The following is a 14,298-nucleotide window of genomic DNA, read 5'->3' as shown; positions in this document are numbered from 1 at the left end:
TGAGGTGCTGTGTGATCACATTGCACTGCTTTTCACTATCCATACAGCAATATCATTTCCTGGAGAAACTATTTCTTTATTTGTCAAGCTGTTGTTAACATTTGTCACTGTGATTGGCACAGCTGTTTCAGAATGATGAGACCAGTAATATGACTCACAGAGAGCATACTTATTTATTAGCACAGCCCCTGATCTATATCCCTCTTCACCTTTTCCTTCTGGACTTTGCGCTGTTGCACAGAAATAGCAGGTGCGTGGGGACTGACCACTTCGTCCTCATCATTGTGCTTGCACAACTAAGGGCATCTATGGCAAGTGGTATAGAGCAAAGTTGAAACAGGGAGTCGTTCCATAAATTGTGATAACGGACAGTTTGGGTATAAATTTTACCATTCAGCTTTAATTTCTTCTAAAACCACCTTTTGCCAAGTATCCATAATACCTTGTAGGAATGATGGATGGGACTTTTGGTACGGCGTGTCAATTAACCCAAACCAGAATTTTCCATGGTAACAGGACTCTAATCCTCTTCTAGGTCAGCGACTTTATCAAGTGAATACTACTAACACTACTTAGCTAACGCTTGTAAAGCCTTGTAAGTGCAGACGGTGCTTCAGTTATGATGATACTTTATTACTAATGCAAGTTCCGCCAAGCCTCAGCTATGGAAATCAAACTCAAGTTGTACTAAATTGTATTTTTCTTTTAACTGTTTGTGTCCTTGCCTTTCTGAAAGTCCTCAAATGATCCAATCTGCAGATGAATTTGTTTTTTGTGTACAAATTCAGCTGTACATACCGAATACGACATTCTTTTCCATATTTTCTGTTTATGGTACTCATTTGATTGACCAGACGGGGTCTGTTGTTGCTTTCTTTTGGCCCATTTATAAGAGCAGCAGTCGGCCTATAAAAGCCATCCCATACTGTGTCCAGTGGTGAGGCGGCTGTCAGTCTGCTCTGAGTAAGTAGCCAGTCAAATCCTGGGTCACCACTAGGTTTTCATTAGAGGCCTAATTCAAAGCGGCCCACATAGAGTGTCAGGAGTGTCCCGGCCTGTTGTTGGCACCCCTTATAACACACTCTAATGAGCAGCCGCTGGGAAAGTTGTGGTCAGCTGTGTCTATGGATTTGGTGTAGCTTAGAATATACGGTCAGTGAAGACGAAGAGAAAGTCCCCACTCAAGGGCCTGAATTAGCCCCATGAATCACTTACTTTCTTTTTCATTTGTTCCTTAATCACACAACCTGTTGACTATCATGATTTATGGGACTAGCTGCTGGCCGTGGTTTTCCCTGTGGAGTTCAAGTGTAAGGCCTTCATGGATTCTCAGTGGACTTGCCAGTATGTGTCCTGGACACTGTTAGTGTGTTTTGAAAGGTGCATTAAGCACCTCTTTGCCTCTGTGCTTGGTCGGTTAATCGGTTAAGACGTTGATGATTTCAGGATGGCAGCATTCAGCAGCCTTAACACCAGTGCCTTCAGTCAAAATGTTCCCTTTTAACTTCCAATATGAATGAAAACAGTAATGAGCGATTCAGTGAACTTGATCATGACTTGTCCAGAGTATTTGAGCAGTGCATAAAAGGATAGAGGTTTCAGCATCCAGCACGTGTCTCTATTCTAACCCAGCACATGCCATCTATCCTGATACACTGTAAGGGGTGTGTGTGTCTCCAGCCGCATTAATGTGCGATGTCCTTTACACAGAAGGGTGTGTTAAGCCTGGCTTTTCACAGTCCATCAGGATGATCTCCGGTAGATGTTAATGAGCTTTCCCACTAATGTGGCCTCAGTCGTCCAACTGAACAGCTTTCTAAGGATTGTGCAGTGCAATGGCTCACATGGTGATACTGACATGCTTTCATGTGTAAAACATCTGTAAGTCATTATTAATGGCATTTTATATATATTATTGGTTACACTCTTAAGTTGTAACATGCCTGTGCTATTGATGAATGATGCGGGTAAAAAGCCATATTTGTTACATGACACCATTTGTGGTTGTAGATATTTTGAAAGTTGTAGCCTTTGAGGAGTAGTTCTTGGAGTTCATTTCCCTCAGAGCCTTTCACAGTGCAAATTTGATCATTATTAAACATTATTTTTATCTTTAGTTCCTGTGCAGGTAGAAACTCACTCGTGACAATTTATTTAACACTCTTAAAGGGGAATACTGGTATTTTTACACCGGGGCCCTATGTTTCCATGTTTGGGTGTGTAAATGGTTCATACTCACCAAAAATGTCAGAATCAGTGCAGTAGATCGCCTCGGCTGGCAGCCATGACATGGCTGGAATGGCTGCAACGTAATCCTTTGGGGCAAACTTTTAGTAAGTATGAATCATTTATACACCAAAACATGTAAACATAGGGCCCAGGCTTAAAGATACCAGCATTTCCCTATAATCTTCCCCTGTCATCTTAGAATTGAGGTTAAAAAAGGCAACATTGGGGAATGGCAATCTAGGTATTTGCTTTTGTGCCTGTCACTTAAATGAGGAAAATATATGTAAATGGTAATGTTTTTGGAAATTGGAGGAATATAATGATGTGAGGAAGAGGACTCATAAACACAGTGTTTCTAAATCCTGGCTACACTCTAGGTACAGTAGAAACCATGGAAGGCCAGTGGAAACATCATTTCTCGAGATTAAAATATGATTTCCACTTTCCACAGGTAGAGATGTCATTGCCCCAAGCAGAACCATCATCACTGCAGGTAGAGACAAACCCATCTCATGTAGCACCATCACCACAGAAAGAAATGTTTGAGAAGTTGGTTGACGTGGTCACCAAGCACTCTGTTACTGTGATTACACAATATTTATTTAATCCAATTGAAATCATTCTGATTAGAGATTCCAGTTTAACACTAAATAAAGTGATCCCATTAAGTTGTGTGTTTACATGCCACAAAGCATTTATTCAGACCATGACTTTTTTGACATGTACAAAGTGGCTCCGCCCCCTCTAAAGGTTTCATCTGCTGGAACTATAACAGCATTAGAATAGAAAGTGTATTTTCCCATTCATTCATTCATTCATTCATTCATACCTTTTAATACAATTTTCAAGATGGGCCGCTACGTGTCCTGGGAAAATATCTGCATTTGTGGCTTTGTTTATCTTTTTAACACAAACACAACCGATGTCACCTAATGCTACCCACACCTGTAGCAAGAATATAGTTATTCCAACCAGAGAAACAATCAGATTAAATGTTATTGCTGGTTTTGGTTATTGGGCGCTAATAATTACCTAATAAAGGGATTATGAAAGGTTACACCACCTCTCTTCATCTTATTGAAAATTCATTCAGCCGGGCTGGATGGGCTACTACTCTGATATTTAACGCAGCTATAGAGGAAGGGCCAATTCAGGGCAAAAGAAAGGGGAGATCGGGCTGCACAATGGCACCTGACAGTTACAGCCCACTTTGCTTTGGCTATGTAAAAAAAACAGAAAAGACAAAGACAGTGCAGTTAACCAGACCACAAATGCTGTAAATTCAAGGTATTTAATGTTTTGTGCCATCAGTAGTACTTACTCCATGTGCACCTCAAAATAGGACACTTTACAAAATTACCATTTAGCATTGCTCAACACTGAATCCCATATTAATCCCATATATGCCTGGGAAAACACATAAGTTGCTTGTATTTTAATTGAGTCTTTTCCTCATAATACAGGGTCAAAACATTGCAGGGATTGGATAGCAGTGACTAAATCAACATATGCTCTGCCTAGTAGAGGGTTCATTTTAAAAATACTGGTACCAGCCAGAAGGAAACCACAACACAAATACGTATGTGAATCATTTCTCACATAGGCAAGTGTGTGTATGCACTTCTGCATAAGTGTAAGTGTGTGTGAGAGACAGTTGGGGGTTGGAATGTGACGTGAGAGCACTAATCAGAGCCAGCTGGGGCCAACGGTGAGATTAAAGTTAAAACACAAAAACAATCAGCTGGGATAAGTATACTATCGCTATGGGTTACTGCCCCCATCCCAGCCTCTCGAGGGAGAGAGGGACAGAGACTGAGGGAGAGAGGATGGATGATAGACTGATGGATGGGACTCTACCCACCCCGGCTGGCACAGACCCTCTGATTAAGAGCTCCTTTGTATTCTCTTTGATCCCTTCCTCTCAGTGGTGAGTCTAGTCTCACCACAACATGCACATGACACACCAACACACTGCCAGTCAGTGCAGTAGGAAGTGCACTGTATATGTAGCTGTGTGTGTGTGTGTGTTTGTGTGTATGTACTAAATGTTCTCATGATGAAAGAAATACAAAATGTGTTTGTCCTAACTACTGGATTAGGGTAAGCATGGGGTTAGGGTTAAGATTAAAGACTAGATTATAGTTATGTTGGGGCAGAGGTCTATTCATAGCATTAAGATCGTTCTATGCCAAAAATAAATAAATTAATTTTAACTGAAGATCCACCCAGTAGCCTTTTCTGAAGCCTTCAACAATATCTCATGGTCCTCCTCAGCGCACAAGTTTGCTTAGTTTTCAGCACATAATCTCTTAAAGGATGAAACCTCTGTCAAGTGACAGATGAGGGCAGCACTAAGGTATATTGTGAAACGTAGCTAAAAGAAATTTGAATTTGATTTGAAAAGATGTTTATTTACCCCCTCGACACATGGTCGGGCTCGTGCACCCACTTCATATGGGGGTGTCGTCATGCTTTTAGCTCAGATGATACAGTGAAGATTTCCCTTTAAAGAAGGGTGTAAATAACGTCTTTTTAACTTGTCCTCACTCTGTACTTAGGTTGTCACAGTACCAGAATTTTACTACACTAGTTTAAAAAATGATACTCGATGCATCTATTGAAAGCATGAAAGCAAATTAAAAAAAAGGTTGGAAATATCAATATTCTTGACAACACCACTCTGTACTAACTTCGGACTACCTCAAACCTAGACCGGTCATTGTCATGTTTGCAAAAGGAGAAACAAAACAAAAACAATTTAGATCATCATTCAACATTCCCAAATAACTATCATTACTATTGTGAGTAATCAAACTGATAGTAATGATGGACAGAACTAGAAAAATAAGAAGTAAAAGAGCATTTTCTTGAAGATTAGAAGTATGTTTAGGTATAAAATGATGATGACAGGGTGTTATATATTGCAAGTTTTTCAGTTACATATTTTTTTACTTGCATTTGAGATTCAGCCTGTGTGTTTGGATGGAAATGAAAGTGTGTATGCTGCAGTCTGTGTGTGTTTGTGTGAGACTATAAGAGGATTAAGGCCTGTTCACAGCTGAGGGTGCAGACGGGACCATTTCTGATCATTCCCTCTGTATGTCCGATTGGCTGATGAGGTATTAACTTGCTGCTGTGTTGTTATATGTGTCTCTGTCAGATTGTGTGAGGACACCTCTCCAAAAAAACCAAATTTTCCTTCCTTATTTAAAGCTGCCAAGAACCCCCCTCCCTCCCTCCATCCGCCCAACTCCAGCCTGAAAAACCTCCCCCGTTATCTCCAGCTGTGGCATCTGCTGCTATTTTACTGATAGCTTTTTCGACTCTGTATCTTGCGTTGACTTGCACTTTCTTTTGAAGTCTGGCCAATGGTGTCGTCTCAGAACACAGCTCCCGTCCCAGCGTCCAGACACAGTCAACACCAGCAACAAAGTGACTTCTAAGATTAGGCTATACACGCACTGATAACTGGAGTCAAAGCGTTCTTCTTATAATGGTCAAAATGCTATTTGAGAGGGTTTTCTCCCGGCAAGGAAGCAGCTCTGGAGGAAACACTGCATACTACATCCAAACAGTCATATTTAAGATGCAGCTGTCCACTTATTTTAAATACATATGATTTTTGGTATTGAAAATGACATTTTAAAGATAAGCCACTACATATTAGCACAAAATATTTATCAGCCTGCTCAGATCAGCAATCCTTTAAAAAGCCCATATCAGTAGTTTCCATTTCTTCATTGGCCTCCCTCCAGAACCGCACTATCTACACGTCACATCAGACAAAACCACCTTGTAAATAACCATATTACTTTACCTAGTGACATGAGCCCGAGAGGAAAAGATCCCCAACATTAGAGCGCTGGGGGATTGTGTCAGGGGCGTGAGAGGTTAAGACTTGTTGAATAGCTGGTAGGCGTCACACAATGAGGTGGATTAGGCAGCACTAGAAAAGGCCTTTAGAGCTTTACTGGGCTGTTCAGCAGCTTACAGCACCTACAATAACACTGCAACAGTGCAGATCCAGCCGGGTGAGCTGGGGATGGCAAAAAGGCCAGCTGGGAGGGCAAGTGGCTGGCAGTGACAGCCTGAAGGGAGCTGTGATGTGTGAAAAAGAGTTAATGAGGAACCAATGTATCAAATTTTACTGAATGACAGGAAGAATAAAGCTTAGGAGTTACTAATCGGCATAGCAGCATTTTGCTAGAGATCTCCAGAGTCCTCCTGAAGGATCCCTGGGTGTCACATTGGCATTGAGGTGAAGAGTTGGCAAAAAGAAGCAGTGCAGGACTGCAGAGGAGAGGTGAGGTTCAGTGTCAGTGGCTCCAGCACTTGTCTCTGCTTGCCTGGAGCTGTGGCTGGAAAAATGATATCATTACAGATGACCCATATTCTTACAGATAAACCCCCAGCACCATGGTGTGTGCTCTGAAACCGTATATACAGACTGTGTCTGTATTAGGGCAGATTTAGAAAGACAGTCTGGGCTGTTTTTCTGTGATTGTTATTTTTATGTTTGTTTGTTTTAAACATTGTTTATTGCATCTACTTCTACATGCAGCAAGGCAAAATAATACAGCCATATATCAACATGTACGGGATAGTGTGTTTCCTCACACTGTACAGCCTGCCCCCAGTCTTCTTTCCCCCCTTCTGCCATGGCAACATTTCATAACCTCCTCACCCCTTCATACTCTTAACCAGACTAAAAAGTCAAACACATTATTATACACGTTTCTGCAGTAGTCACAAGTGTTTATCAGCTCCAGCAGTGATGGAAACCCAACACCCGGGTGGACACGTTAATTTCCCCCCCTTGTCAGGTGCTATGCTTTGACGTGTGTTGAAGTTAAGGATGCTGGCTTGTTAATATTTTTGCATCTTTCAATCTTCAAGCCACACTTGAGACTGAAGTAAAAATATTAAAGAAACAACCAGTTAAGCTCTCAGTTGATCCTTGTCAGCTGTCTGATCAGTACTGCACATGTACACATGTCAACAGAGATGAGAAAGAAACGAGATGTCTCACTCTTTAGCTACTTCCATTTTCAGCTCCTGAAAAATTGTTTGTGTTTAATTCAGGATATCATTGATTAAGACTTTTTACAACAAGTTTTAACATCTTCTGGAGGTGGTCTGATAGGTAAATCATTTTCTCCAGTGTATTGTTCTGTTTTTCTGACACGTTTGTGTTATCAAACATGACACATAAGGAAAGAAAAACACAACTCGACCACTGGCAAAAGCAGTCAATAACCTATTTTAGCAGGTGTGGCAGCTTTTAAAAAACCTCTATATGCGCACTTAATGCTGGTGTAAAAATGGTAGTAGGGTATCACCTCAAGTTTTTTTGCAAAAGAGATTCAATATCAACTCCAAAAGTCTGCACATTGCAAGACGTTCTACAAAGAATGTACAGTTATACAGTTGAAATATGATATGTGTGATACATAATTGCTTGTATGTAGCATCAATATTATTATCCTGGTTTTCAGTATGAGAGCTGTGGGCTCAAAATGTAAATGATCTTTTATAAGTTTTTAATCTTATCAGATAAAAATAAAGTACCAGTATTGGCCTCATAAGTCCATCCTCTGTCTGAACCCAGAGCAGTGTGAACCAGCAGTCCTCACCTCAGCCTGGGATTACTGCAGCATTTCTGCTCTGTGTACTGTTGGGGAATTAAACAGGAGAGGGGTGGGACGGCGGGTGGCGGGCTGGGATAACACCGCAGAGTGGCACATTGCGTGTTAGCCCGGATAATAACAGTGTGGTTTGTATTAGGCTTCCTGGGCTAAAGTAAGAAGCTCCCACTTCCTGCATGCCCTCTCCATGACAAAAGACAGCATCCATACTCACTTCTGAACATCTGCAGGACGTATTAAACACATGCTGTGGTTTTATGTCAGTGCAGTATGAATTTAAAAAGACTATTCGGCTAATTAGACCCCCTGTTCATCTGAAGGTCATTGATGTGTTCTGCAGGTAGTTTTTGACAGCCGGCAGGGTGCAATTCAACATCATCTCAACTGCAGAAAGAATTCATAGCATTATATTCTGGCGCAGTAAAAACTCCAGCAGTGGAAAGTGATAGCAGAGATAGACTGTAGGTCAGACAGCTACAGAGAGCGTCTCAGCTCTTATTATTGTTCGAAATGCAAGCAAGTTTATAATGTTGAGTTGACCATCATTATCATCATTGTCAGTATCTATTATTGATATTTTATTTTAGCTTTTTTTGTTTTTGGGGTTTTTTTTGCACATTCATCCACCATCTGTTGTATCAAGCACTGTGTTCTCTTCACATACAGTGGAGCCTGTTGTATAAGTGAAAATTGAATAAACAACCAAAGTACACTGTGGCCCCTGGAACTAAGACCAGAAACAGCCATGCACTAAAACAGCACAAGGCCCTTATACTTCCTGCCATCATCGCGACAAAAGATAACATAACTAGAATGGCACTCAGTAGAGCGCATATATCTGCTGAGGCACAACAAGGTCCCCTTTTGTACTCACTCATAGAAAGCAGCTACCTGAATATGCCTGATTATTAAGATCCATGCATTATTCCCTGAGAAATTAGCAAAAATGTCGAAAAATACAATGTTCAAGAAAGTGAAAAAAAATCCTGGATCCATCCCTTAATCTGGAGCAGCACTAAAAGTTAATGGGGTCTATTCTGAGCTAAGACCCATCCTCCATCTAAGTTTTCATGGAAATCCGTGGAAATCAGTAGTTTTAGTGTAATCCTGCTGACAAACCAACCAACCAACCAACAAACAAACAGACATGGGTAAAAACATAACCTCTTTGGCAGAGGTAATCACCATCTTGATAAGCTTCCACAGTTGTACAATTTTGCTCATAGTTTTACAAAACTCTGTGCAGTGTTTTTGCATCTGATAAATCACTAAACTGATGGATTTTACCTAAAACATCAGGTCCTGTCAGTTATTTAAATGCAGTCCAGACAGCGTCCCGTAAACACCTGCATCTCTTGTTTTACTGTAAGACCTTAGAATCGCAGGGTTTTGAAAAACTTCATCAGCGGTTTTTCTTTAAGGAATCGTGATTTGTCCTTTTTCCCAGTAGCAATGCATCAACTCTCAAGAAAAGAACCATCTTATCACATTCACTCCCTAAGTCAGCTCATCCCAACCACCATGCATTGCGTACTTCCTCTGTCTGCAGCACATCTGGTGTGTGCTACAGGTGTCAAATGACATGTGTCATATGATGCAGCGCTACGCAACATGGCCAGTGTGTGTTACACATTAAGCTAGAATGATGATTTTGTGAATATCCCATGGGTAACTGCAGGTCAGAGGCCCTGAGAGGAGCTGACGTACAAACCTTTCCAAACTCAACAGGTCATGCAAAGCTGAACATGAAACAAGCTGATTGGTCGATCCAACTCCTGTTGGGAGGCAGAGAAGAAAGAAATGCATAGTTTGGACACTTGAACACATGAACAACCCCCAGATCTGGGTGTAGCCCAGAAGAGTATGTTCCATGTAGTAGCAGTAACCATGTGCACTTTAGTTCTCATGTAAGAGAATTATCAAACCTTGCTCTCAGTTTGATGACTCTGTCATGGATGCACTCTGTCATGGATGCACTCTGCTACACGTTGACAGTGTCAGCAGAGCAGCCGGGCAGCAGCAGCAGATTTAATACTGTCCAGTTAGATTCCTGATGGACGTCACAATACACTACATGCATCACAATCTTAATACTGTGCTGCCACTTACATGCATGCTATTCTGTCCATACAGTATAGCGATGGATATGGTTTACAGCTTGTAATAACAGGTAATAGGTTCCTTATGGAGACATTCTCGCCGGAGCAGTTTGGCTTGTCCACAGTGAGGGATGCTGAAGGGTTGAAGGGCTTGGAGCAACGTGGCATGTCAGAGAATTGCACTGTCACTCAGAGAATGTTGGGAGAAGCAGTCAGGTTGGTGATGGTTAATCCCACAGAATTCCTCTTCTTAGGGAGGAGGCAGGTCCATTGTGTTATCATAAGAAATTCATGGTAAAGTAACAAGAAGGGAAACTCCTGGGACCTCCCTTTTTAGTCCTACTGTCTGTTAAATGGTGTAATGGGGCTGTAAAATGTTTATTATTTACTATCTTATGTCCTTAAACTGCCATGTACACTTTGTATATTTAAAATCGTCTCATATTTCCTGTTATGTTTGAACAACTCAGTCGGCAGAATAAATGCTGACAGGTTGACATGTTGAAACTTTACATTTAACATTTGATGTTGCAACTTTATGTTTCTTATGGTTCAGCTTTATGTTGAGACAATGCTGTGTGTTCTGGTCAGGTTTAGGAACAAAAACCAGTTGGTTCAGAGATAGCATGAAAAAACATGAGATCAGACAGGTTGTTAACAAACCAACAGTTTATCCAGATTATCTGAATTATTATTTATTTGGAGGCAAGAATAAGTGAGAGCAAGTGCACCTGAAATGTTGGTAAATAATTATTCAGTAATATTGAACATGTAAGCTGCGAGGACACAACTACAGTTAGTACAGTATATCAAAGTTGGATGTCTGCAGTTTAATTATCGTACAGCTCACCTTTGATTTCCCTTCCAGATAACTTCTAACCTGTGGGTTTATTAACAACCTGCCGGATCACGTGACTGCTCGTAGATATTATTAGTGGTAGGGTGGCCCAACGTAGACCAATAAGATCCAAGTTGTAATAGAGCAGAATTGTCCTTTAAGAAAATTCTCTTAAACCTTCAGTTTTTACATTTAACAGTTTTGCTTTATACAATTTCTTTAATGTGACACCAGGTTTTAGGGTTGTTTGTTTGTATTGAGTTTTTACATGCATTTTAATAAATCCTGTTTTCCATCATTTAACTAACTATGCTTAACTGCTCAAACGGTGTTTACAGTCAGGTCAGAAATTCCTCTGATACTGCCTAAAATTCTGGATTGGGTATTGGCAGGTACACGAGTTGAGGCACTGATCTGATACCACATTATTGATTTATTCATTACAAACAGGATCCTGCTACTTCCCTGCAGCGTCCCGTACACCTGCATGAGACTAACAGATTGTATACTGCTCAAGTTGCCAATATATATAAACAGCAAGGGACTTGTTTAACTTTAAGTAAATCCGTAACAGAACATCCACACAGGGTTTGTTGTATACAGCTGTTGAAATATGCAGTTGATCTACTGGTAATGGATCGGTACTTGGTATCGGCCAATACACAAAGTTTAGGTGTCGGAATTGGTATCGGGAAGGAAACAGAGTTATCAGGATATCTGTAGCTAAAATATGTCTTAACACAAGAAGCCATACAATAGACATGCAGAAACAAAACAAAACTGATCCAATCTGGTTAAAGAAGACCTGTCAGAGCAGCAACAGGTCTGTTGTTTGATAAGCTCAGTTTGTTGTGATTTAAAACAGGTCACCTGATGGCTCCCACTCAACTCTCTCTCTCTCTCTCTCTCTCTCTCTCTCTGCACCTGTGTCTCTCTCCCTGCAGAGCTGCAGAGGGAGGGCAGCATCGAGACCCTCAGCAACAGCTCGGGTTCCACCAGCGGCAGCATCCCGCGCAACTTTGAGGGCTACCGCTCCCCTCTGCCCACCAACGAGAGCCAGCCACTCAGCCTCTTCCCCACCAACTTCCCCTAGACTCCCACCTCTCCGCCAGGAACAACAACCACCGTCCAGCCCACCTGCTCCACCTGCCTGCCTCCCCCACATCTGTCCACACAGCATCACACTGACACACCGATGTGTTGAACTGACACCAGATCGTGTCCAGGATTTGTGTTTCTCTGTGCAGTGTGTTTTGTGTTTTTCTCTTCTCATACAGCTGGTCACAGATCAGTGTGATACCAGCTACATACAATGTTACTATTTTATTTCTTGGGTTGGATTTGAAGGCTTATAATTTTTTTTAGCTGCAAATCGCTGCAGTTAGTGGAGATTCCAATTATTTTTAATTTGACCATTTTAATACCTAAATTACTCCAAAAATGAAAATTATTGTGTTTTCACCCTCAAACTGCATCCATGTTAAAGTGAAGACACCTAGACCAATTTGTTTTAGTCTTTTGAAAACAAATTCCTTTTAAGGCGAAGTGTTGCGTAGCAATTAACCAAATCTAAAGTGCAGTTTCATCACTGCAGAGTATTTTGATACAGCTGAGGTCAGGGAGGAATTTCCCCTATTTTCAATATCACATTTCTAATAAGAGACCAGTATCAGCACAACGATCTAACCCTGCTTGTTACCTTGTTGTTGTGTTAAATCAGAAGACCAGCCATCCTCTCCTCTCTGCAGCTGATGTCTGCTGTTTCCTCAGCACGCCATCGTTGTCTGAGTGTGTTTGAAGTTTTACGGTGTGCCTGTTGTCTGAATGAGCCATAAGAAAAGGGAGCGCAGACAGAGGAAAAATGTTTATTCCAGCCAGTGACGTGTAGCAGCTCCCTTTCCCTCCGTGTGTGTGTGTGTGCGCGCGCGTGCGCCCTCATGGCCTCCTGCTAAATGTTTTTGATTAAATTTGGTCCTCTCATGCCTTTGATTTTCGTGTAATTACATTTGACAAAAGATGCAGTAATGAGATGACACTATTACTACGTTGCTGAAGTCATTTAGATGTTTACAGTATAATTGAGATATGCTTCTGACATCATTAGGATATATTCGCCACTCGGCCTTTCCACAGAGTAAATTTTAATTGAGCGCAGTAATAGAAGCATGTGTAGCTGTCATGCTATATTTTTTACATTAGCCTCCTTTGACCAAATCTTTTTTCTTCCTCTAGTTATCGATCTCTAAAATGTATTTTCCTTAAATGTACTAGCTTTGCCTGTAATAGCAAAGAAGATTTGATAATCAGAAATTCTTTTATTAAACACACTCTGCCTGATGATTTGTCCTAAGCAGAATGTTTGACTGCACTATTTACAGTCACCTTAGGAAAAGACATGAAATGATATTAGAAGTGAACAATCCCACATGTGTGAGTGTTGTTGGACAGGCTGCATGTCATGTTGGCCTGTTGTTGCTCGGTCAGTGAATGAGGGCATGAATCTACACGTTTTAATTCAGAGCAAATGCTTGTTGTTGATATTAAAATTTGATTTGTAAAATACTCACTTCTTTTCCCAGCATTCATGCAAGAAAAAAAAAACATAATAAAAGTAAAGGAAATGAATTTTTTTCTCACTCTGATTGCTCCTAATTGTGCCGTTCGTATTTCAACCACGGCGGTGACCATCAGCACATTGTACCGCTGGTAATTAGTACCATATTTTTTAACAGGCAATGAAGTGTTGTTAAAGGGACTTTTTATGGCCGACTCTGGCTCTTTGTTCTGAAGGACGGGAGAAACGAGAGGGCATGTTTGTTTCTCTGCTAATCAGCACGAAACTTCAAGTCCAAGAAGTCTCAGACAAAGATCTTTTTTTTTTTTAAGTGAAGTAAAACATTGGACAGGAACCATTTGAACTAATTTGAATTAAATTAGATTAGCGGTAGATTATTCCTTGTATGCTTTATTTCATCTCATCGTTGTGTTCATAAGCTGCTAGTCGTAAAATTTAAAAGTGGTCCTTGCCCAGCTCAAGTGGAACAGATCCAAACTTGAAGAGATGGCCAGAAAACGTTTGCACAGACAATTAAATTAATAATATCTTACCACTCCACTGCCTGAAACATTTTTATATTAAAAACAGTATGCATGTTATTCCACTCACATATATTTGAAAATTGGTTACAGTATAATTTGGACAACAGAATGAATGCATAAAAAACAGAACCATTACAAAATATCTATTTAGGTTTATATGCAAGACTCCCTTATGAATAAAGTAGAAATAAGCTCCAGCTGGCAGGATGTGTCTCTGCCACTTCATCTCAAGGAAAGTTCAGCATTATGCAGCAAATAAAAGAGGAAAACTACAGTTCTTACTAAAAATGCTTTATTTGATTCCAACATGTTATTACAAACCTTTTACAATGTTTGATTTTCACAAAATTACCAATTATAAATGTGAATGAAATCAGAGGCATTTTTT

General features: G+C 40.6%; 1 protein-coding gene across 1 annotated transcript in view; it reads left to right on the top strand.

Moving 5' to 3' along the window:
* Window positions 1-13,436, top strand: part of LOC141018216 (BCAS3 microtubule associated cell migration factor-like) — a 295,541-nt gene extending 282,105 nt beyond the window's left edge. Inside the window, exon 10 of the mRNA XM_073493140.1 lies at window positions 11,756-13,436. Coding sequence (XP_073349241.1) covers window positions 11,756-11,904 — 149 coding nt within the window. The 3' untranslated portion in view covers window positions 11,905-13,436. The remainder of the gene's footprint in view (window positions 1-11,755) is intronic.
* The last annotated feature ends 862 nt before the right edge of the window (window positions 13,437-14,298 follow it).

This window comes from Pagrus major, chromosome 2 (assembly GCF_040436345.1).
Source record: "Pagrus major chromosome 2, Pma_NU_1.0".
Taxonomy (NCBI): domain Eukaryota; kingdom Metazoa; phylum Chordata; class Actinopteri; order Spariformes; family Sparidae; genus Pagrus; species Pagrus major.
Note: the sequence above shows the minus strand (reverse complement) of the source record. Positions and strands in the feature narration are given on the sequence as shown.